Consider the following 23,418-nt stretch of genomic DNA (forward strand, 5'->3'; position numbering starts at 1 on the left):
TGGCCATGAAAAGTGACTTTTTGACTTGTCCCCGTACCCTACCCCCCATGCTGGCTGGCACAGGGCATTATTGCTTTTAACCCAGGGCAGTGCAAATGGGAAGCTGCAGTACCAGTAAGGCTGTCACACCATCAGCTGTGGCTCTGGTGTGACTGGTGCCTGCCCAGGCCCCCGCCACTGCCTGCAGACGGGAGAACACGCATCGCAGCCGGGAGGAGAGCCAGCTCTGCCGCCACAGCAAATGCAAACCCACCAGCTTGATGCATTAAGAAATTCATACTGCTGGCCCTGAAGGGTTAAAAAAAAGGTGGCCTAAAAGCCTCCCCTCCTCCCCTGGCTATGGGGGCTGCCCTCCCTCCTGACAGGATTTGCAATGATCCTGCTCACACCTTTCCAGAACACTCTGCACTCAGACAAACACTGTCGCTCATAGTTTCAAACACGAGATGACTAAGATGTGCTCCAGCAGTGGTGAGACAGGAAAACTTGTTCACCTCACTAAGGCAGACATCAAAAATTGGGCCAAAGTTTGAGGATTGAGGGTAAAGGGCTATTTTCTAAAATACAACTCTGTGGGAAAAAAGCAAACAATAAAACCCCAGTCCTATTGTCTCCAATTGCCTTTTGTTCATTAAAAATAACCCCTAAAAAGTTACAGATTTGCTGCTTCAAAATGTGTCCAAATTTTTGCTTTGTCCTTCCCAGTTAACTCCAAATTCCCTCTTCACCAGATCCTCAGACTCCCTCATTTAAGAACTAAAAGGAGGCACCCTGCCTTTCACCTGCTTCTTCACACACACGGCATATTCTCGGTGTTGAGGTGGTGAGGATGGGTTGTTGTAATTAACAACACAATGTAATTAGCCACACAAGTGCATTGCTTCCACCCCATTCTCTGGCTGAGTGATGCTTTCCTGATAACAGCCCAGGCAATGGGTGTTTATTCCCTTTTCCCTAACCGTAATATTCATTCTGACACGGCTAAAATGATGCAGATAGCTCTCATACCAGCTTACTGACTCTCCAGAAGATCTTTAATGGTAACTTCTCTTCTGTTGACATAACTGTGATTTTTGAGGCCACTCCCGATCTGAAAGCAAGGCCAGCAATGCTGAAATACAGACTGATTTGTAGAGCTGAGACTACAGAAGATGAGCCTCCGCACTGGAGATCCAGCTATGGCTGTAGCAAAGCACGGTGCCACCTCCTTGCCACTCCTCCTTGTTCCTCAAACGGGAAAAATTCAGTTACAGTAAGTCGGTAGGCATATGTTACCCATTCATTTGCTTTACTAAAATATTATGCTCACTTAATACATAATTATATCCTGTCAGTATTCACTCTCTATTAAAACCTCAGTTAAAAATCCATTAGACAGAGGCTGTTTCAGCTGGTGGCTTGGCTGAGCGGCTGCTGCACCTCGGTCCCGTGGCATCTTGGGCAGCCCGGGGTGGGAGCCATCCCTCAAAGCATAGAAAATGGCTCTGAAGGGCACTTCTTCCCCAAAAGAACCTGCCAGTGCAGGTGGGATGCTGGCGCAGAGAGAGGGGCTGCAGCTGGGACCATCAGACCTTGCCCTGGCCCCACCATGGCACGCACGAGATGAAGACCCCAGGGAAGTACATGTGCCTTTTGAAAGGCAGCATTACTCACACTTCAACTAAGGAGGTTTTTTTTTTATTTTAAAGCACTTTTTATCATGTCAAAGGCACAAAGGACTTTTTCTTCCCTACCCTAAAATCCATCTAAATTTAGAGAAGTCTTTCATTACGATGGACCAGCAAGGGAAGTATGCGAAGAATTTTTACTGACTGACTTAAGGTCACTAGCCAAGGAAGGGTGTCTCCAGCTTCGATTTAAGATATCGTTTTGATCCACCAGGCCTGGAAGGGAAGGTCAAGCTCTATTTTATAGATAACCTTAATCTCATAAGGCCTCCCTTTCTTCAAGTCCTTAAGTCTCCTTACTACAAACATAATTATTACTTAGTTAAAAAATGCAGTTATTTATGCATATGTAACCAACCAACAATGCATATAACCAACTCCTGCAGGGAAGTAGCTGGGAGCTTTTATCCATACTTGGGAAGCTGGGCCACCCCTCTGACCACTATATATAACAGATCAATAATGTTTCCTCCCATCAGGAAGGAACTAGCTACTGTGCAATCAAAGTTAAACTGAAATCTGTTCTTAAAGCATCACTGACTTCTCTGAACAACTATGCCCAACAAGTCTGTCATATAGTCACAGATATTTTATGATTATTTTTGGACAAAGTATTTGTGCATCTCAGTACTTTAAGAATGAACTTCCTTCCAGCTGAAAACAAGAAGCTTGTCATAAATTTTTTTAAGTGTCGTGTCCCTGTATGGTAACACGAGACACTGTGTCCCCCAGCCCCCCAGGGGCAGCTCACATTTGTCACGTTCTACCCTCTCCTCTGCTCTCCAGTGGTCACCGGTGTGACTCACCAACCTGCTATTCCTTCCCTGACACTCCCAGGCTAAACCAGCCCAGAATATTTCTCGCTGACAACAGTGATACTATTGCACAAAAGGCTTAGCTAAGGAGCAGCGTCAGTTACCCAAGTGCATTCCTTGCAATTAAAATTTCAAAATAGAGAACTACAAGTCAGATGCCACACCGACCTCACCCGGCTCCTCAACCCACATGCACTGCTGCTTCCCTAATGGTATAAATAATTCCCCTGCAGACTCAAATAGCAATAGCCCGAGGGTTTTCTCACACCTGCTTTTCAATGTACAGCCTGACATTTAGTGGCGTGACTCCTGTATTCCTGCAGTGGCACGGCCAAGGCAGGACATACATCGCTGGAAGAGTGGGAGCTGGGCATCTCTGTGGGTAAGCAGAGCCGGAGGCACGACCAGCACGGGACGGCGCAAGGCATCCTTACCAGGACTGTGTGCATCCCTGTGTAGAGTCTGCTGAGACACACCAGCGTCGAAAACACAAACGCTGCTACCAGGCCTAGTTCGAATGGATACTGTGAAAAGGGAAAAAAAAATAAAAATACACCCATTACACCATTATCCACTTTAACATGAGTATATATCTGAATAAAACACCCAAGCAGCCAGACTGATGCAAGGATCTCATGTTGGGAAGTGGCTCCTGAGCTGTACTTTCCCAAAGAGATTAACGTGACCAGAGACAAGACCTCACATCGGCCAACATGCAAACCTGCTGGAATGTCACTTTGTTATCTGTGGTGCCCGCTTTTGTGAAGGTGAAGCCTGGGAAATAGATGGCATTTGCAGAGTTTTTCACCACTATATCTACCTGCAGAATCCATGCTAGTGCTAAAGACCTCAGGGAAAAAAGGCACAGCACGTTGTACAAGCGATGCCCGAGGCTGAACTGCAGCCTCAGGTCGCCTGAGGGGAACATGATAGCTGCAGAGCCTGACCAGGAGCATGATCAATAGTCCTCGAGCAGTGGGCTGAGAGGGGAAAATCAATGTCTGGGCTGAAACCGTAATCCAGCTATTAGAGCAGTCAGGACCACTCTTCCCTGTGACAAGGTTTAATCGTCTTCTTATGAAGCTGGTTTTGCTTAACTCTCTCTCTGAGTTGCCTACAAACGAGGAAAGAAGTGTTGAAACAAATCAACATTTAAAAATTTTAAAAACTCCCACATTTGGTACAGAATAATCTTAACATCTTAGCCCTTAACCCACTCATTCAAATATTGAAACCAAGTGGGATGGTGGGCTCCTTTCAGTCCATGAAGGAGAAGTTTCTGAAAAAATAAACCAACCCAATTAAATGGAGACACAAACTCTCCATCCACTGCTGAGAGGCTGATGACTGACGGGAGTGGCCACAGGTCAGTGCAAAAATGCTTCTGTGGAAATTTTAAGCATAACAACTTGCTTCTGACCCTTTCCCCATGGCATACTCTAGCCCCTGGAATAGAGAGCTCAGGCCTGGCTGCAGATGTCATTCCCAGTTCATAAAACACTATTTTTTCCTCACTTCTCTAAGCCTTTGGAGGATTTATGCCCACTTTATTCCCCCTTCAGCAGGCAGCCCGGGAGCTAGTCCAGATCGGTAATTGATGACTAGGGCAGCTTGAAAAGATAGCAACATAATGTACTGGTAGATTTTTTTCCTTCTTAATAGAGGCAATTAAATCATTTAATTATTTTACAGCAGCTTTATTGTTTCATGGCAGTTTCCAAGAAGTACAAGACAGCCCATGAAGAGCTGCATGTCCCACTGGTAGCTTACTGATTGAGGAGGAGGAGAAAGTGTTGCTGACCAGGTCTTTTTAGCAGCTCTGACACATGGATCTGCTCTTCCAGGGCTGACAAATACCCCATCTTAAGGCTCCTCCTCTGCCAAGCTGCTCTGACCACTTACCATGCAATTCCCGGGGGCAGGAGGGTGGCAGTGCAGCTTTGGGCACCACTGACCTGCTCCCTCATCCCTGCACCACAGGCAGGAGCAAAGCTCACTGCTTCACAGGTGGGACTGGGTGAGTTAAATTACTCCAGAGATCTCCATTTCTATTGAGTTACAGCCCCAGGACACAGCCCCTTTCATCAAAAGAGTGGCCACCTTCTGTCCCTGCACACACGCTGACACCTTGGGGAGGACACCCAGGGACACTGTGACAGCGCTGACACCTTGGGGAGGACACCCAGGGACACTGTGACAGCGAGACCCCCCTGGCCGTACTCTTGGTTATACGTGTTTATCTTTGAAATACAGTTGAGAGGGCTGAGAAACATGCTTAAATAAGATGCAGTCAGGAAGCTGTTACTGCTAGAGTACAGGAAACACAGTTAAATGAAAATGACCATCATGAAGAAATGAGTTTCTGGGAAATTAACCTTTAGAAAGAGAAAAGGCTGGAGGTTTGGGGAAAATAATTATGAGATCTTCCCAAGCGGCCTACAGTTCCAGTGCAGTGAAACTGCTGTCACTTCTCTGACAAACAGGCTCTCAAATCATGTTATGTGCTATTAGTCTAACACAAGTAAGAGTCAGTGGATTTCCAAGGATGCTTTTCCTGCATCATACAAAAAAACAGGCGACACAGAGATCCTTCAGTTTCCCTGGGAGCCAGCGTTTCCCAAGGCGTTGCACTGGCTTGCTGGGCGAGCACAAAACACTGACACCAGGCATCTTCTGCAGCTCCCTCCATGGTCACCCCACACACAAAAACACAATGAACCCACCAAACCACAGCAGGGCAGCGCAGCCTGCCCGCAGCTCTGAGCAGGGCTTGTGCCAGAGAAAGATTTCTGCTAAATTTCTTGTGCTTGTTATTGGCCAGCTATGTGTAACAACAGGGAAAAATACACATCTGTGAAAATAAACACAGAGCTCCTCTGGAAGCGGCGACAGCTTTGGATTTGCTAGTTTTCTGTAGCTTGCTGGAAGTAGACACGTGCTCTTCTTTTTTTCTCCTTTTTGTACCCCCTACCTTGTACTGGTTCACGGTCGCGATGAGGAAGGAGAAGGAGATGGCGGTAGCTGCCATGGCGTGGGTGGAAGGCATCCCGTACTCTGCGTCTGCCCTCATTTCCAGCTTGACGACAGGTGGCGAGAGGGGCCGAGGCCACTTGAGGATGTCCTTGGAGACCTGGCCTATGTACATCACTATCTGGGGAGAGGAAAGGCCACAGGGCTGGCAGTCAGCACGGGCAATCCCCACTCAGCCCACCCAAGAACCACCTCTATGTCTGCGCTTTTTCCTGCAAAATCCACCACCCCAAGCGCAGAATTTATCTCCTGAATTATTAAAGGAGTTTCCATTATCCCAGTCAGTGAAGGAAGAGGCAGGTTTTACTGCACCATGTTGTAACCTGATCAGAAGTGGGACCTAAAGGAGGGTTCACTGACAAGATGCATCAATATGGGGTGGCGTGAGACAGACAGCTGGCTCCCACCCCATGCTACAGAAGTTTAAGTTTCCTCCCTATCCCTTATAACCCCTCGTGAGCAAAGAAAACACTTGTAAGATAAATTTTTCCACCACCGCCTTGCCCAGCCGCATCCCTCCCAGCTCCAGGCAGCAGCTCTCCGTGGCAGCACCAGCAACTCCCACTCCACCCACCACACAGGGTGCTGCAGGGACCCTGCTGGGATGCACCGCTGGTGTGGTTATTAAATAATAATAAATAATAACCTTGGCATCCTCGGGGAGGCAGCAGAGAGAAAACTGGATGAGCAACATAAAGTACCAGTTCTTCTGCCTAACTCACCAGCAGCAAAGGGCTTCTGTGCCCTGACTGGGACACCAGAGGTTTAAGCAAGGGCTCCATTAATTAGCTACCGAGCACTGCAACACAGTGATCTGGGGGGAAATGTTGCATTCTCAGGTCACTGTGAGCAGTAGCAGTGGGAAGCAGAGGCAAGAGACAAAGCTGGCCAGCATCCCTGAGAGGTGCAGCCCATCCAGCAGCACCCAGGGCATCCACCGTGCTGACACCCTCTGCTCCTCAGCACCCTCTTCCCAAAGGCAACAAGCTCTCAGCATCCACAGCGAGAAGGACTTGAGCAAACGTCACCCAGGCTGTCCCTGGAGGACGTATTTGCTTTCTATTGCCACCCTCTTCCCTTTGGATAGTGCAGCCAGGCATATGCAAAGCAAGCTCTACAAAACAAAACAAACCTTTTCTCTTTTTTTTTTCTTTAAATACAAAAATCAGGTTAACTGATGTCTACCATGAAAGCGCAGTTGCTGTGCGAGACGTCTCGCTGTTCTGCTTCTCACACTTCCACTAGCAAATGAGGGGTCTTAAAATAACATCCTTCCCATGCTGGTGTTAGCCATATGCCAGAACAGCAACACGATCATCCGCTGCCACATTTGTCACCAGCCACATTGCATCCCTCTCTCTCTCCCACCAGCCATTTTAAAAATGGGTTCACACTAAAAGAAAGACATCAGGATTCAGGATTCACAAATCAGGACCAGGAAAAAGCCAAAACATCATATTCCTTCACCCCCCTCTCTACAGCAAAGCACATGCCGCAGAGAGTGCTAGGCTTACTGCCAGCACCAGAGCCTGGAAAAGTGACTGTTGGTGCCTTTGCATCCTTTATCCCTCATCAGATGAATCACAGTACTTCTTTATCATCAGCACCACCTGTGGCACACCTGGCTGCTCCTACTTCACCCTGATACACAGGGCAGAGGGCACTCAGCAAATACCCTGCCCTGGTCTGCTCACAATAAACGAAGGCTCAAGGAACAAGTGCCTTAAAGAAACCACTGCTTGGGTTTATGTGGTTAAGGCCACAAGTTTCCACTGGGATGCAGGCACATCTCTGGAAGTTAATTAAGTTCCACGGTTGAAAGCAAAATTACTCTCTCTGACAGAAGGTAAAACATTGAGGCTACCATTTGCGATACCACCTGAGAGGCAAGGTAGGACGAGCCAGTTTATCAGCAGTCCTTTATAATAATGACTTCCACTTGGAGAGGTATTATTAGCACTAGGACATAAGAGTATTACAGAAAGGGAAATGAGTCATCTTTGAAATGAAGGCTATGCTAGGACTCCTCTAATGGTGAAAAACAGGCTGAATGCTGGAGGTGGTATCGGTAAGCAAAAATACCAGGCAAACTCACAACACTGGCACTCACAACCTCACTTCCTGGCATTCCAGATTAAATTCGGACCCTTGTATTTTTTAAAAACACGTACTGTATAGACACATACAGTAATGAAAGGTGAGACGACCTCCATAAAATACAAAGAAGATATGAATACATTCAGACTAAGAACTGATCTCTTGAAGCACCAGACCTTTGCCTTTTGCTTATCTGGGACATGGTGTGGTTTTACACACCATGTCCTGGATTATTTGGCAGAAGCAGCAGCTGTGGGTGCACTAAAACATCCCCCCACCAGCTGAACTAACAGGCTTCACCAAGGCGGCGTAAGATGATAAGTCACCACTGATAAAAGCCACCCAGCAAAGGTGTAGCTCTGGTTCGCCTGCCCCTCCACATGCTGCTTGCAAGGGGCTGGAGGAGCACAGGACTGCCCAGGCTCCACACGGGCATTTTGGCTCGCAGCACGGCAAAGCAAGTGGCCCAGAGCTCCTGCTCTGTGGGCAGAGGGGTGCCCTCCCCGGGGAGAGGTGCCCAGCCCAGCCCTGAGCATCAGCCGGTCCTGCCGGGGCCCATCACACAGCTGGGGACAGAGGGCAACGGCCCCGTGAGCGTGCCAGGCACAAACATCCAGAGCTCAGCCACAGATAGCAAAAAAAAAAAAATCAAACCGAAATAAGTAGGAGGCCACTGTAGATGCAGTCACCACATGAGAAGTGTTTTGCAGAAATGCACTTACAGCATTACATTTCATTGCAGGATATATCTCAATTGCACTCTGTGGCAGCTCTCCTCTTCTGAGGATGGTAGGTATCTGCCTCGGTTAAGTGGCATATTCTCTCTTAAGCCACATTTCATTATTTCCTGACCTTATTTCTCTGTCATTTTGGATTTACTCTCTAACAGTCCTGTGAAAGAAAGCAAGCAGCCTGAAGGTTCTGGCCTGTTATCAGCTTTTTTTTCAACCTAGCAGATGAGAAAACCCCTGTAATAAACATTGTGAACCATAGCCGCTGAAGCTCTGGAAAGGAGGAGAAGGGAGATGGGGAGCTGAGCATGGTGGACAGGCTAAAGATCAACACAGAGCTAAGCCTCACCTACACTTGACTTGAATTACCTATTTGTGCAATACCAAAAATCTTTGATGGCCCTGGAATAAATTTAGCATGGGCAGAAACTACGCCAAGTCCGAACCAGCAAGTAACTTGGGACTGCTTAAATCCACAGGACTGGGTAACCCTGCTGTGATTTCCAGCCTAAGTAAACCAAACAGCGCATTCGCGATGGTTTCGGACAGACAAATGGGAAGGGAGCTTAAGGCTTGACCCAGGAGCGCGTCACCTTGTAGCAAGTTCATGCGTTTCAAAGTCTAAAGCAGGGTGTTCCCTCAAGCCTGCAGCACTGGGCTTCACCCAGCTCCCCTTTGTTCCGGAGGGCTGTGAAGATTTAGAGGGGAAGGACAGGCCAGGCTCACCTAAGATTTAAATACAACCCATTGCAAAAGTCTTTACATGCCCATGTACACTTCCACCCCAGAGGTCTCCAAGCCCAAAGCTGACTGTTGGAGAGCAGAGGGAACAACAGGCCCTTGAATGCTGAGCAAGCAGACACCGTTTGCTGTCTCACTGGCATGGCAAAGAAGAAAAACCTTGAAGCAAATAATTTCTTCATGCTTTATTGTTCTGTTTCCTTACATTGGTGAGATATTTTTGCCTACCTAGAGTGCTATGTTACAGCTCTCCATGCTATTCTCTGTTTATTTCTAGCACAGCCTCTCTTCAACTTTGTCCAAGTGACGCAGATCAACAGAATTTTCTGGTTGAAAAACAGTTTGCAGACATCATCAGCATAAATAATTTTAATTTGCACATTAATAACTACCTCTGTCTCTGCATAGGGAATTTGTCTGAACCTGGAGACTTTTCCATTACTGAAGCAACAAAGTCAAAGCTGTGATGGATTATGCAGGACACAATTACATGGAGAAGATAACCACACAGAAATGCATGGGGATTTAGTTGAGATTTCACAAAAGCTGAGGGGATGGGCATGGCTAATTCCCTTTACTCCTAAAGCTGATGGCAGCAGCTCTAACTGCCCTGTACCTCAGACTTTTCAAGCTTTCCAAAATGAAGCTTAACCATTTCACACCCGAGTTACAAAGATGTGAGTGAACGAGGGGGGCTGCTTGGTCTCGCAGGGAGCCGGGGAGTTCAAGGATGGGAAAGGGAAAAGCCCCATAGGTCAGCACCCAAGCCTTCCCGGGTCACTGGACACCCACAGGCAGGGCCCGAACCTTGGCAGAAGCAAAGCTCTTGAGCATGAGACAGGTCTGTACAAGGAGCCCTTGGCCCAGGACCCCCACTCCGCTTTCCCACGGGAGCCCCCTGTCAGGGAGGCTACAGGACTCTGCTCTACCTCTGTATTTGCAAGTCCTGCAAGCTACGGTTATGACAAATGCCACAATGCCAGTCCTTCCTAAATAAATGATGGCAAAGCAAGGTGGACCACGGCATGGGAGCAGAGGTGTGGCTGAGGGGTCACTGGCAACAACCATGCACATGCATAATGGAGGGAAATGCCACTTTCCCTTCTGTACGGAGGTGCATGCATGCACACGCACGAGGAGAAGTTGCTCACGTACCACTGCCCAGGTGGGGACACTCAGAAAATTATGTCAGCTCCCCAATATCCGCAGTGTCACTTGATAGTGAGATGGCAGCACCAGCTGAAGATGCAGGAAATAAAACGCATCCCTCCCAGCCCCTTCTTCCAAGGCCACGTGGGCATGACCCATGGCTGCAGGGCTATCGCCCCACGTTCTTCAACATGTGCTGCCCAGCTCCCACAGCCCCTGCCACTGCTCTGCCTCGGGGAAACACAAACCGGGCGCTTTTCTTGTGTGGCTGAACCTGTGGGCTGCATTCACAGGCAGAGGAGAGCCCAGGGCTAGGCAAGGCAGGCTTTTCCTCCCAAGGGCTGCTGCTCTGCACTGCAAGGGAATATATTACCCGCACGTCATTCTGCTCCGCAGTGAAGCTGTAAGCAGCCTGGCTTACTGAACCACACTTGAAATCTAGGGTACAGCTACCCTAATCTGCTCAGTGTCGAACCAGGCTCTGCTGTTTCTGCGCTGCCAGGTGCTGCTGCCTCAGCTCAGCTCAGCTCAGCACGCTGCGGTCCTGCTGGGTCCACCACGGGGCACAGACTGCGCCAGAGCTGCTGTCCCTCCCGGGGTTCTGCATTTCTAACTGCACAGGAGGAACACGTGGGCCAAGGCTGCAGGACTGACACACAAGTGTATTTTTCTAACCCCAAGCCCACAAACACCATTATTCAGTTTGGGATTTTCTGAATTTCCTTAAATAAGCCTGCTCTTCTCTCATGTGCATCTGTGCTCTCCCAGTGCTATGAAGATAACTCTGAAGTCTTCGGAATTAAATCTTTACAATAAATGCAAGAAGCTTTAAAAAACAAACAAACAAAAACCCCAAACACTTGGGTAAAGACTTGTTACTTGTTCCCCTCTCAAAGGGTTTTTCTGTAATGCTGTAAGCAACTTAAAAGCAAGACTTCCCTAAAACGCTGGTGCCTACTAGTACTGCTGGGCTGGCCTGGGCTGCGCGAGAGGAATAGCAATCCTTTACAGCAAAAGCATCAGGCGAAGGAAAGACAAAGCGTTATTGTCACTTTGGGTCAACAGCATTACATTTTACTACACAAACGCAACTAGCAGTTGCTACCGCAGTGCAACAGCCTCTGTAGCCCTTTTCTTAAGGTTTCCTCTGAATCACAGTCCGTCTCCAAAAACACATCCTCACCTGGGGCTTTGCACTGGGTTAAACAAGACAAATCTATCATTGTGTTTTAGCAGATCTTGCTTTAGTGAATGACAATGAATCACATTTGAAGTATTGGCATCCACATAGATCCAGATGCCAATTCATTCGCTCCAACATCTGCAGGAGTTCCCTCTGGGGTGAGGGACTGTTCCCCTCCCTGTGAGCAGAGTCCCATAAAGTGACCTGGCTCCCTGGCATTCCCGTAACTCTGGTATTGCTTCAATGACCGAAGAAGTGGGTTTGCTCACCTGCAGGTGTGACTGACATTTTCAGTGGTTTTCCCCCACTACTCTTGCAGTCACTGTGGGCAGCACTTCTGTGGCAGGAACCAAGAACGCTGCGTGTCAATTTACCGCCACGGTGCAGACAGACAGACAGACAGAGCCAAGCCAGCTCCGCATGCAGAGGCACGGGGCCGGTGCCTCAGGGCGCCATTTGCCCTTTGGACCATTTACAGGGCAGCTGCCCAGACCCCGAGTCGGGCAGGGTTTAGGGAACAGGCCCAGCACTGCAGGGGTGCAGCACATCCTCCATCATCCCTCCTCTACCACAACCTCCACCCCGGGATGGACACACCCGACCGTCCCACAGGCACCTGAAGGTCAGGAGGAACAATTCTTTTCGTACTCTGTAATATTTTGGCTAACAAAGGTGGACCAGAACATATTTATTTTCCACGTCTGATTTTGCAGCTCTCCTATCTGCACTATTGATCTATTAGAAGGACAAGATGAAATTCTAGAGAAGACATAGGGTCAAATAACATTGGCAACTTCTTCCCTGAGACTCACAGTGTGGCAGCCTGACTTTGAAACTGCTGTTTTGGCTTCAAAACAGAAACTCTGTAACTTGGCTCTGGAAACCCTGCAATAATATTTGTCATCTTCCCACAAAAGAAATTTACAATTTGAAAATTATTTTGGTTTTGGTTTTATCATAACCATTGTGTGCTGATAGGAGTGACAGAGCGCATCGGGAACACTGGAAAGAGGGGAACAAAAATAAGGATGCACTATTAATAAATTGGCATTTGCAAGAGATTAGTCAAGCAGAAGCAAAGAGTATATTCATGGTTGTCAAGGCAGGCGTGACTTTGATTCACCATACAGAAATTAAACCAAGCAGCCAGTCTGCACTGCTCACAGCTTCTATTCTCAGCACCCCTCAGCTAAGGCTAAGTGAGTAGATAAACACTGCAACAGATAATGGCTGTGACTGTGCCCTCGAACATCACTTGGTTCACTGTGAAAGAGGAACAAAGCAAGGTAGAGCACGTTCTCACGAAGATACTGCTCCAACCCCCATGACAATGCCAAGAACCAAGCTTTGGCTTCAGGAAAAAACACCATGAAAGTCACTGAGCAACACTGCTGGCCTTTTGCCTCGGCAGCAGCCCAGGCAGAGGAAGCCCCAGGCACCCCCAGCCTGGGGGGCCCTAAGCCACCCTGTGATCGCATCGGCTCCCCATCCCCTCCCCGAGCCACCCAGCCGCTCCCCACATGCAGAGACACCAACGACAAGCGTGAGGCTGGGCACCTCCTTGAAGCACAAGCACTTTACAGGAGCGGGTGGCTGGCTAGGAGAGCTCGAGGACCTGCCATCTCCGTCACGGTTATTGTTGTTTCCCAGGAAATACATCAATCTTGTGCTAGCTGCACAGGAACTTCACACAGCGTTTGCCAAGGATTTGGTCAAGTGCAGTGGGACATTCAAGGTCGTACGGGGCCGGCGGAATGCCAGCCGTGATGTGAGCAGCACACGCAGGAGGCAGGTCTCAGCCCAAGCAGTGCCACGCTCAGCGGCCCCACGGCGTGTGTGCCACAGCAAGGGGCACCAGGGGACAGGAGGAGGGGAGAGACAGCAGACATGGAAACTTCTTAAAAAGAGTGCTCTGGTGCTCTCGAGCCAGACTTCAGAAACCCAAAAGCAGAACAGGATCAAGAGAGCCTTGTGCCTCCAGAAGTATAACCGACCAACATCCTAGGATGTTCATTCTGTCTTTAAAAGAAGCCTTCAGACAAAACTGTAAGGCAGTTGTCTATCTTATGATGGTTTTAAATAAGGGAAATTCAGGCCCAGTCTCCTGGCAGCAGGAAAAATTACTGTCACATTTACCCCGTTTATCATCTAACACTTAAAACTGAGAAACTGTTACACCTAGTAGCGCTAGTGAAATACAAAAGGTTTCCAACCTTAAATTACTCCCTGCTGGTCTCTGTTATGAAAGCCTCACTGGTACTTTTTCTTCAAGGGTAGAGTACAGCTACCAGCATGTACAAAATTACCTTTTAATTAATACTTAATCATCTTGAGCATGATATTTTCTTGTATGGACCATTTTTTTTCTGTATTCTGTCATTTTGTACTTACTTACTTACACACCTGAACACAGTCTTATATGTTCTTATGCAGTGTAATATATGGCACTTTAAAGACTTTGACTTTCGAGTGACTATGTTTATCAGCTGTTTCAAGATTGTTTTGGTGAAATGTTACAAAAGCACAAAAACTGACAAACACATAAGAATCACTAAAACCAAAGTTTGCTGCAAAGTGAGTTTTCAAAGCAGCATCCAGGGATTCAATCACCACTCAGCAACGTCAGTGGCATCATGACTGCAGGTAAATTCCTGCTGGCTATTAAACTCCTGGTTACCCTGAGAGCCATAGTTCAGAGCTCATCTTTCCCCAAGTAACTAAATGCCAGCAGCCTTTGGAAAACTGTTCCTCTGAAAAGCAAGATGGGAAGCAAAACTGCCATGGATTCAGACCCAGGAGGTTCTCAGACTCGTGGCAGATGTCTGTGTCCGGAGGGTGCTCGCCTGGCACCACCAGCCACCCGAACTCTGCCTTCCCTCCGAGATGCCGCTTTCACCCGAGTCAGGAGCTTATTGCTGTCATACACCAACAGCTTCCACATCTGCCCCGACAAAGTCCACTCTGACCAGCTCTTATTTATACCGTATAAATTGAAGTATCATAGGCTCAAATGAGGTGCAGATACATTTTACATTCACGCACCCTGAAAAAAATAACCAGAAAAAAATTTCCAAGCATGCTGAGTAGCAAGCAGAAACTGTAACTATATTTTTCCAGGTCTCTACCTTACCTCTGAAATTCCACACCGAGATAAAGCATTCAATTTCTGAAGGGGTGCAGAGACTAAAAAAACAAGCTGAGCTTTCACCTCTCAGGCTGAGATGTGCAGTAAATTTAAAGTACATTTGGGAATGGTTCATGTGAAATTATTTTTCTTTTCTGTACTTCCTGGATGACGTATCAAGAGTCACAGGCATCAAAGCCTCATCTGTGCAGATTCATGAACTTTTACTTCAAATTGCTGGAGAAGGGGAGCAAAGACACTAGGGTACCTTCAACACTGACCCAGCATCTTGCTTGGAGGTTTCTGGCAGTTATTTCCCTTGTCTATCTGTAAAGGGAAAGGTGAAGCCTACATACTTACTGTGAATCCTCAGTGGAAAAGCACGATGGAAGCACAGCATGCTGCTTTAAACTTCCAAAGCATCTGGATGTGACAGCAGCCAGCGTTTCCCAGAGCCATCCAGATAAATGGAAAAGCACGAGCAGCCGGTTTTGGGGACCCAGGACTGGAGAAGACATCCTAGGGCACCAAAGTCCATTCCTCTGCTGCTGCTGAAAAAAACTCTCTTCATACATTTTCTTACAGCCCTTCCCCCCCTTCTAGAGCTATTTCACAACCTTTGGCTTCAACTTAGCTTATTTACAACTGCCTTATGCACACTTCTTCTTGTGACTGTACTTTTAGTTTAAGAAGCTTCTTCCTTCTGCTGGTGTTTACAGCCAGCCCCATCCTCTCTCTGACTTCATTTTGTTAGGGACTTATCTAAGCTTTCAGTCTCTGCTCAGAGACTAGCCTGTTCCCTAATCATCCCTGGCCCCGCTCCAGTTTGAATTTATCTTTCTCAAATGTGGGTGACTGGCTCTGCATAAACTATTAGAGATAAGATGGCAGGAAGGCCTTGTAAACAGCATTAATATGGCTTTAATATTTAAGGGAAGAAACTCTCCTGATTCATCCTGGGACACTCACTCTGAGATTTCCAACGTGCAGCAGAAACTCATGGGCTTAAGTCCCCAGCAGCACAAAACAAAGGATGGCGCTCAGTACCACTTCTGTTTCTCTGCTGCCCAAGGGTAAACCTGCTTCTCCGGCACGTCCCCTTCGGCACGACCTTCCCTGCCGACCGTGTCTCACCGGCACGTGTTCCCAACGTACCCGTCTGCTTTGCACCAGGCTCACGAGAAGGTCGTTGCTGGTCCATCGTCTCTCTCCCTGCTGAAGAGCTTCACTAACAACCTCTCCTCACCCCAAAGAGTGTTAAAAGGGAACTACTGCTACTACCTTCTCCCTAGGACTCTCCGTCTGATACCAACTCCTTGATCCAGCTGGATAAGAGCCTTCTGCAGACTGTGCCTGGGGGCTGCGCTTGCCCCTTCATGATCTTCCCAGCTCTCTACTGCCAGCTCTTGTCAGAGACTATCAGGCTACCTGGATTCTTGCTTTTATCTAACACAGCTGTTCTCAGCCCCACATCATCATTCGTTGAGAAGCAGAAGCATTTATTTAAAACTGAACTGCAGAGAGCCCGCAGATCTGCGCTCCTGCTCACCGCCGTGTCACCAGACAGGTGACCTTCCAGTGCTATCGCCAAAAACCTCCCAGGAAATTAAATGTGCAGCTTTGTCACATTGAACACCTCGGCACCTCGTGCAGCTGAGCCAATTCTGCTGTCGCGTACGTGACCAAGGTGTCTAAGACAGACCTACACCACTCACAGCACCATGAACGCTGGTTTCTGTTCACAGCCTGCTCGCCAGCAAACAAGCCACCCAGCTGAGCTTGCCATAGTGCTAGCACAGAGCCTGCATAGACATTTTTAGCCCTTTCATAATTACATATAATTAAAATGTTTTTAAAACTACAGATTGTCACAAGTCTGCTCATTTAAAATAGCTTCTCCTTTTCAGTACAAAAGGCAACTCCAAAACTCCCTAAGTCAAAGAATAATATTAATAATCATAATATCACGAGCTTGAATACTCCAATTAAACCAGCCTAGATCCGGCCAGTACTTGGATGGATTCCTTGCAATGTAAAGGCAAAGCAAGGCAAGTCTGCAGAAAGACATGCAAGAAGCTCTAAAGAGTAATTTTTTGAGTAATATGCAAATCCAGAAGGCAGTAACTACCAATTATCATCTTCTGTGGCACATTTCCAGAAGCAGTAGGTGCACTCCTGGCCAAAACCCAGCTCTAATTATACAGTGTCCACCTACTACTAAATTTCATCTGCAAGTTATTTTTCACGTTCTCTTTATAAAATGCATTGACTAGGGTTACTGGCACAGAACAACTAACGCCTTCTGTCCAAGACCAGGCGCATTTGAAGTGTACGACCCAATTCAAATTGGTTTTATTATTTCTCATCATACTAATTGGACAAAAGACAGAACATTATTAACTAGAATTGACTAAGCCAAGGAGAAGCTTCACTGTAAAGAAACAAAGCTAGATATCACATCCAAGTTTTTACCAAGTTTCAAATTCTTAAATCAATGCAGATTGACAGCTAAACCTCTAGGGTCTGCCATCTGCCAGAGACGCTCTCTACCTCCCTTCTTTGTTCTAAAACAGTCTTATCTGGGCAGCAAAGACCTGATCAATACCGAGATGAGTAACGGCAGTGACAAAACAACAGCCGTTCCTGGACTGAAGTGCCTGGTTATCTACTGGTTTTCAGTGCCAGAATGGAAATACATTATTCTGGATGCCCCAAACCGCTTTTGTGAAGGCTGAAGCAATGCTGAAGCCAGTTAATTTCACAATGCTCTCACAGTAACAAAAATCAATGCTTTTAAGTCTTAGCCTTCAACAAAGAATCTGATATCTTTTTTCCCCTCTCAAGTGACTGCAGAAGCACCCTGTTTATTCCACTGCGGCCTGTGCAGCCCCTTCATGTTAGGCTTATACTAATCTCAACCAAGCCAGAACTATATGAAGAGGTTATGCAGAAGAAATTGAGGTAAGAGAAAGATTTACTAAAGTGATGAAAAATGATCCTTAAAGTACCATGACACATTGGGAAGGAACAGTTCTCCCAACTGTTCTGTGCACAAATCCCACCAAAAGCAGCTCAATCAGTTACTGGGCTGAAAAAATAAGTCAGTCCAAGATGTAACAGAGATGAACAGACTCCCTGCATCAGCTAATGCCTCTTGCCTCGTCTCTCAGCATTGCAATGCCTCTGCTTCCTGAACATACAACTTACACATATAAAGTTGGCTTTTTTTTATTCGAAGGGATTTTGTTTGTTTGAAGTGTTATTCTTAAATATTCATTTGTTACAGTTACAAAATTAACAACTACACCTTTAAATAAGTCATAGAAATACTTACAGACCAAATAATTATCATCCTTCTAGACACAGAGTGATCTATGTTCCAGTAGGTAAATGGAAGGAAAGTGATATAAAAAATCTCTTCGCCCAAAGCAGCTGAAAACTTGAACAAGTAGTAGTAGAAGTAGTTCTTCACAATATACTTCTGTGCGTGAGCCTGGAAATTAGAGGATTTTAGTTTTAGTGAATTAGCAAATTACAGCAAGCATTTAAGATATTTTTACCTGTTACAGTTCCCAGCCCTTAAACCAAATAATTTGTTGGAATAAGTGTCAAGAAATAAAGCTCCATTTTTATCCTGAAATGAAGACTACAGTGATAGCTCAACCACATTTCCTGCAGATCAGAAATCTATTCAAACTAATTAAGGGTAGCAGTCACACTGACAAAGATTTCCAAGAGATCGGATCAGTCTTTCCTCCAGGGAAATCAAGTATATTTCATAACAGGGTACCAATGCATTAATTTTGAAGTTTGTACACCTGTAGATAAAGAGAGCCACCATTGCTTTCACTGGAAATGTGTTTTGAGATTAAAAAAGTAAACTGCAATTACTGAACCATTTCATCTAAAATCTGCCTCATTACAGCAGGCAAAGCGTACCCTGCCAGTCCCTGAAATTCGGCGTCAGGTGCCGCTGTCAACAGCATCCCCTGCACTGCCCTCAACACCACGGGATGCTCGTTGGGTCGCCCCGCGCCGAGATGCCACGGGAGCTGGCTCGGCCACCGCAGCTGCACGGGCGCATCCGCGGGAAGAAGAGGGCTGCGAGTGGGCAGAGAGAAGAGCCGCCCTTGTCATCACCACATGTTCGCTCCGATATCTTTAAGTAACAACCACCAGGTTGTCTCTTGAAACATTACCAGCAGATACATTGCAAACAGTATCAGGTGACACTGTTTAGAACTCTATTCATTTTATTAAGCTAGAGATTTCACTTTTCTTGGTATTTGGCAGCTAGATCATTTCATTAGATGTACCCCACCTAACACACGTGTCTTCTCTCTTCTGAAAGGCTGCACCCAGCCCACCAGAGCTGGGAAGCCACACAGCAGCGTGTATTATTAAGGCCATGACTTCGGTCACTTGTGGAAAGGTCTGCTGTTGCTGCCATCTGGGACTAGTACACCACTAAGAAGCTTCCCACCCTGCTAGCAGGAACAACATGCAAGTGAATCACTGTACAATTCAGAAAAAAAAGCAGAGATACACAAACATCATTTTTGATCTGGGGTCAGGAGCAAGGGAACCAATCTAGTTGCTTTCCATCTCCCCAAAAACAACAACAACAAAAAGATATATAAGTTGGCTATGTAAATATGAGATGAAGGAACTAAAGATGAGAGCTGAGAAGCGATCATGAAGGTTTCAGCATAGGCACACTAAGTTAAGATGTAGCTCCTAAAGCTCTTCTAAGAGGAAAACTATTATGTTCAGAGTTGACCGTGTAACTAATCTAGCAGAGAGAAACTCTCATCTTACATGCTACTGAGAAAACATAAAAACTGTGTAAGGAGTCTAGACATGCAATTGTGACTCATTGTAAAAGACATTAGAAATTCCAGTCCCTTAATCTGCTTTCAATATGGAGATGAGGCAAACTGCATGAAGACAAGAAAAGATGGAAAAAAGCTACATCCAATCACCCGTCATAGAAAAAAACCCACAATTTGAATCGATTTGCACATTGATAAACAGAAAAGATGAGTCAACACTTTTGAAATGCTGGGGTCAGAGGAGTGTTCCCCCATGTATTAGTAATAGACACCACAGATGAGTTACTGGCATCCCTCTGAGATAATGCAGCAGTACGCTATGGCTGGCCGAACGACAGAGCAATCACTCTAAGTGTCTCAAGTCTCATACGCCACTTAGAAAACACCCCCCGTGCAATTAGCAACTCTGATGCTTCCATCTGAGATCCCGAAATCTTATTTGGTCACACTTAAAGAGAAAGCCCCCTTCTGGCATCACTAATTCTTCAATTAAGCCTCAATCTCCAATGTATTAGGAATTATGTGCTTGTGTGCTTTAGATCAAAGATGATCAGACATATCCCTAAGGTAATGCTTTTGTACTTGGAACCTCATGGGATAAGGGATAAAACTTTAATTCCGGTAATCTGTTTTGTGAGGAAAAAAAATAATTTTTCAGGTCCTAAAAGAAATCGGGAGTTAAAAAAAAAAATATTTCCAGGCAGAAGGCAGGGCCAAGTCCTTCCACATGATTTTAAAAATCTTTGTCTTTCTTCCTTTCCTTTTCTATCAGAAATCACATCCCCTCTTGTTTGGGTTTTTTTGGTTGGTTGTTTTTTTAACACTACACCAGCAGTTCTAGATAGCCCAGTGTGAGAGGCAGTGGACAAACAGATCACACCTGTGACACAGGATGGTAACAGCCACATGTCAGTCATGCAAGGTATCACAGAATCGCTCCACTTGATTTTAGGTAGTATACAGTAAAAAAAAAAAAAAAAAAAAAAAAGGCAGTGTTTTCAATCATTGTGATCCTAAAGCACTGTAAGTACAGAAGGCACACTCCATGCCCCTTCGTACCCTGGCCCCTGAGAGGGCCACATTCAGCGGCAGCAGTTAGCTCATGTTTACTATTTATATCCATTATTTCTGCAGAAAGCAAAGACTACGGTGCTTTGTGAAGAGACTTCCCTTTTTATTCTCATTCTAACTCCAGTGCAGGAAAAAAACATTACAATTATTTGTGTGAAATTTAGTACCTTCTAACACTCTCGGTAGTTTATTCAATCTCTACTTTTAAATAACTCTGATCGTTAGACGTGGTTATTCTTAATGTACTCAAGTGACCTGATGCTTTCCACAATCTCTGAAGCACTTTCAGTGAGTCAGCCCCTCCATCCATCTCCATCACCACTCCATCTGGATCAGAGAGGTTTTAATGGGCAGTAATTAAGGCTGTAGAGAAAGTCAGAATTTTTAGAACATTTCAGAAGCAAGGTGTAATAAGCCATGACATTCCCACACACAGGAGACTGGTAATTTCACACAAATGACCCTTCTTATCAACAATAAAATATCTATTTTGAATAAACTTAATTGCTCAAATTACAAGAGACTTATATGAACGTGTGAGTCTCCATAAATTAACTACTCACCTGAAGTAGTGGCGCAGAAAACAGCTACTGTAGGTCCATCTTAACTCCACAGTCTCTGCACACGGGTCACGGGTGGGTCACCCACACCAGGTGCTGCCCCATGCGTGCTCGGGGGTCCCACCCAGCCTCCCCCACAGCAGGGGAGCCCCCCAAAGCCTCCCTGCAGAGCAGATCAAACCACCACCACCGTGACTTGTGAGAGACACTAACACACAAAGACACGGCAGAGCAGGAACCCCTAACTTTAGAAAGGGTGTACATCAACAATATTTAGCCTTTATAGCTGAAATAAAGAAACAGGTGTTGAAACACTAACATAATAGATTTAAAATGTATTTTTAGGCAGAGGTGTATCTCCCACAGGACAAAACAACAACAAAAAAAAAAACAGTGTAAAGGTACCACTCTTTCCAATTCCTGTAGGATCTCTCTTGTCAGAGCATTAAACACGCACTGGCTTTCCCTGCCCTGTCTCTAGTGACAAGCTTTGCAGCGTCAGACTTCTGAGGCTCAGAGCCTGACCCAGAGATACCATTAACCAACATTTTGTTCTCAGCTCTCAATTACTTTGGATCTTTCAGAAGACGTGCATGTTTAATTAGAGTTCTTGAAACCCCTTGCTTCCCTTCCAACAGAACTGCCTTGCAGAGGACCAGAAATTTCCCTCCCAAATACCCTAGCTGATGCATTACAATACTTCTCACTTAAGGGATTTTTAATGCTGAAAAAAGACACAAAATTTAGAGAAGCCACAGAGACCAGGCACAGGAAAAAACAGGCCAAAAATTCCTGTCTAGATGCTGCTGTACACAACAGAGACAATATAAATCAGATAATTTAGTCCCGCAGGGCAGTACTGTGTGGAGTATAACCGGTGGGAAAAAAAACAAAAAACTTCTGTACTGCAGTATTCTATATAAGCAGTCAGTTTTACATCACCTATATTTATTAACTGTGCCCAGATAATAAAAGACCCTATCAAGTCACAAGAAAAAAATCAGATATCGGTGATCAGATTTTGGAAAATAAGAAAAAGCAAAAATCACAGTATGAGTCTTCAGCTCTTCCATTCATTTGCACAGCTAAATGTCAAACAATTTCAGAGTTTTGTGAAGATCCAACAAGCAGCTGAGAGCAGCCAGCAACATCTCTAGCACCTGTGCGTTCACCTTCCCTGGGAGCACCAATGTTAGAAACTCATTGCTCCTCGATGAAAGAGCAGGATGGCCAGGAGAAAGGAGCTGTGCCCCAGTGGGAGATCCTGATGGGGCCGTGAGCCCCTGACAGGGAAAGGTTGGGGACACAGGACTGGTGGTGAGCTGATGGAGGAGGTGGACGAGGGACACAGAGACATGGAAGAAAATGCAGAGATGTCAGAAAGACAGCAGAGGGGAAGGTTGGCAGCACACAGAGCCTGCACACAGTGCACATAAGGAGCCCGAAGGCATGAAAAGTTACCTAACCAAACTCATATGTATGTGCAGCTTCCTGCTCTGTTCAGGCACTTTTAATCAAGTAATTCTTTTTTACCCTCTCTAGAATGCGATGCAGCCAGTTAGCAATAGCTGTCCAGGTTTACACAGTGTCCTTGTTGGAGAGACACCTAGAGCTAACTGAAACCTGAAAAACATGGGGATGAAGACAAAGAGAAATCACAAGAAAACCCCCCTTAAATGCTGTAAAGTTCTGACCACCTCTGCTATTATCAGAAAGTGCTTGTTTCCTAGTACTCAAATAGGCAATGTCCAACTCACAGCTGTTGTGCAAGCATTTCTGGTGGCATGCACTAATGGCATAATGACTAGGATCATAGCTCTGAATCATCATTTGATGCAGAAGCAAGACAATCGCTGCATGAGAAGTAACAACGTGCGAGCTTCAAGCCAGACAATCATAGTACTTTCAGTGGTCTCAGGAAAAGAACAAGTGGGGAGTCTAAAAATCAGGCAGACTTCTGGTAGCATTTCAGTAGTTTCTTAGTTCATTCAAAACACCAAAAAAGGCCATTATGTAAAGCTCTCAGGAAGGTACCATAGCAGAGAAGTGCCGCACAGCCAGCACTAATGGGAACGGCTGGAAGCTGTTGGGCTGAAAGGGGCCACGCTTTGCAGGACCAGAGGCCGAGAGCAGCCGAGTAGGAAACAGGAAACGTGTGTCCAGGACTCCCACCAACACTGCCACGCTGGGCACAATGTTCACCCAGTCGATGTGTCTCACAGCATCTGTCACAGCTTACATTGGTACAGCTTCATCCAAAGATTCCCCTTCAGTCTGTAAAGGATGGTCAGCTTAGACAGACACACACACCCACATCATCAACACACCCGCAGCACGCCGCAGCTGGGACAGGTCCAGGACATAGTTAAGACACCTCAGTTTATTCCTGAAGTTTTAATTTTTTTACTTTCATATTAT

The 23,418-nt window shown here is 46.1% G+C and overlaps 1 protein-coding gene across 3 annotated transcripts in view; it reads right to left on the reverse strand.

The window, feature by feature from the left end:
- The window catches only part of SGPP2 (sphingosine-1-phosphate phosphatase 2), a 47,421-nt gene that overhangs the window by 14,832 nt on the left and 9,171 nt on the right, over positions 1-23,418 (reverse strand). For all 3 annotated transcript variants that reach the window (XM_042800712.1, XM_042800718.1, XM_033005511.2), the window contains exons 2-4: positions 17,872-18,030; positions 5,454-5,633; positions 2,917-3,006 (exon numbers count right to left, since the gene is read on the reverse strand). In XM_042800712.1, coding sequence (XP_042656646.1) covers positions 2,917-3,006; positions 5,454-5,633; positions 17,872-18,030 — 429 coding nt within the window. The remainder of the gene's footprint in view (positions 1-2,916; positions 3,007-5,453; positions 5,634-17,871; positions 18,031-23,418) is intronic.

This window comes from Tyto alba, unplaced genomic scaffold (genome assembly GCF_018691265.1).
Source record: "Tyto alba isolate M040663 unplaced genomic scaffold, T.alba_DEE_v4.0 Super-Scaffold_10, whole genome shotgun sequence".
In the NCBI taxonomy this organism is placed as follows: Eukaryota; Metazoa; Chordata; class Aves; order Strigiformes; family Tytonidae; genus Tyto; species Tyto alba.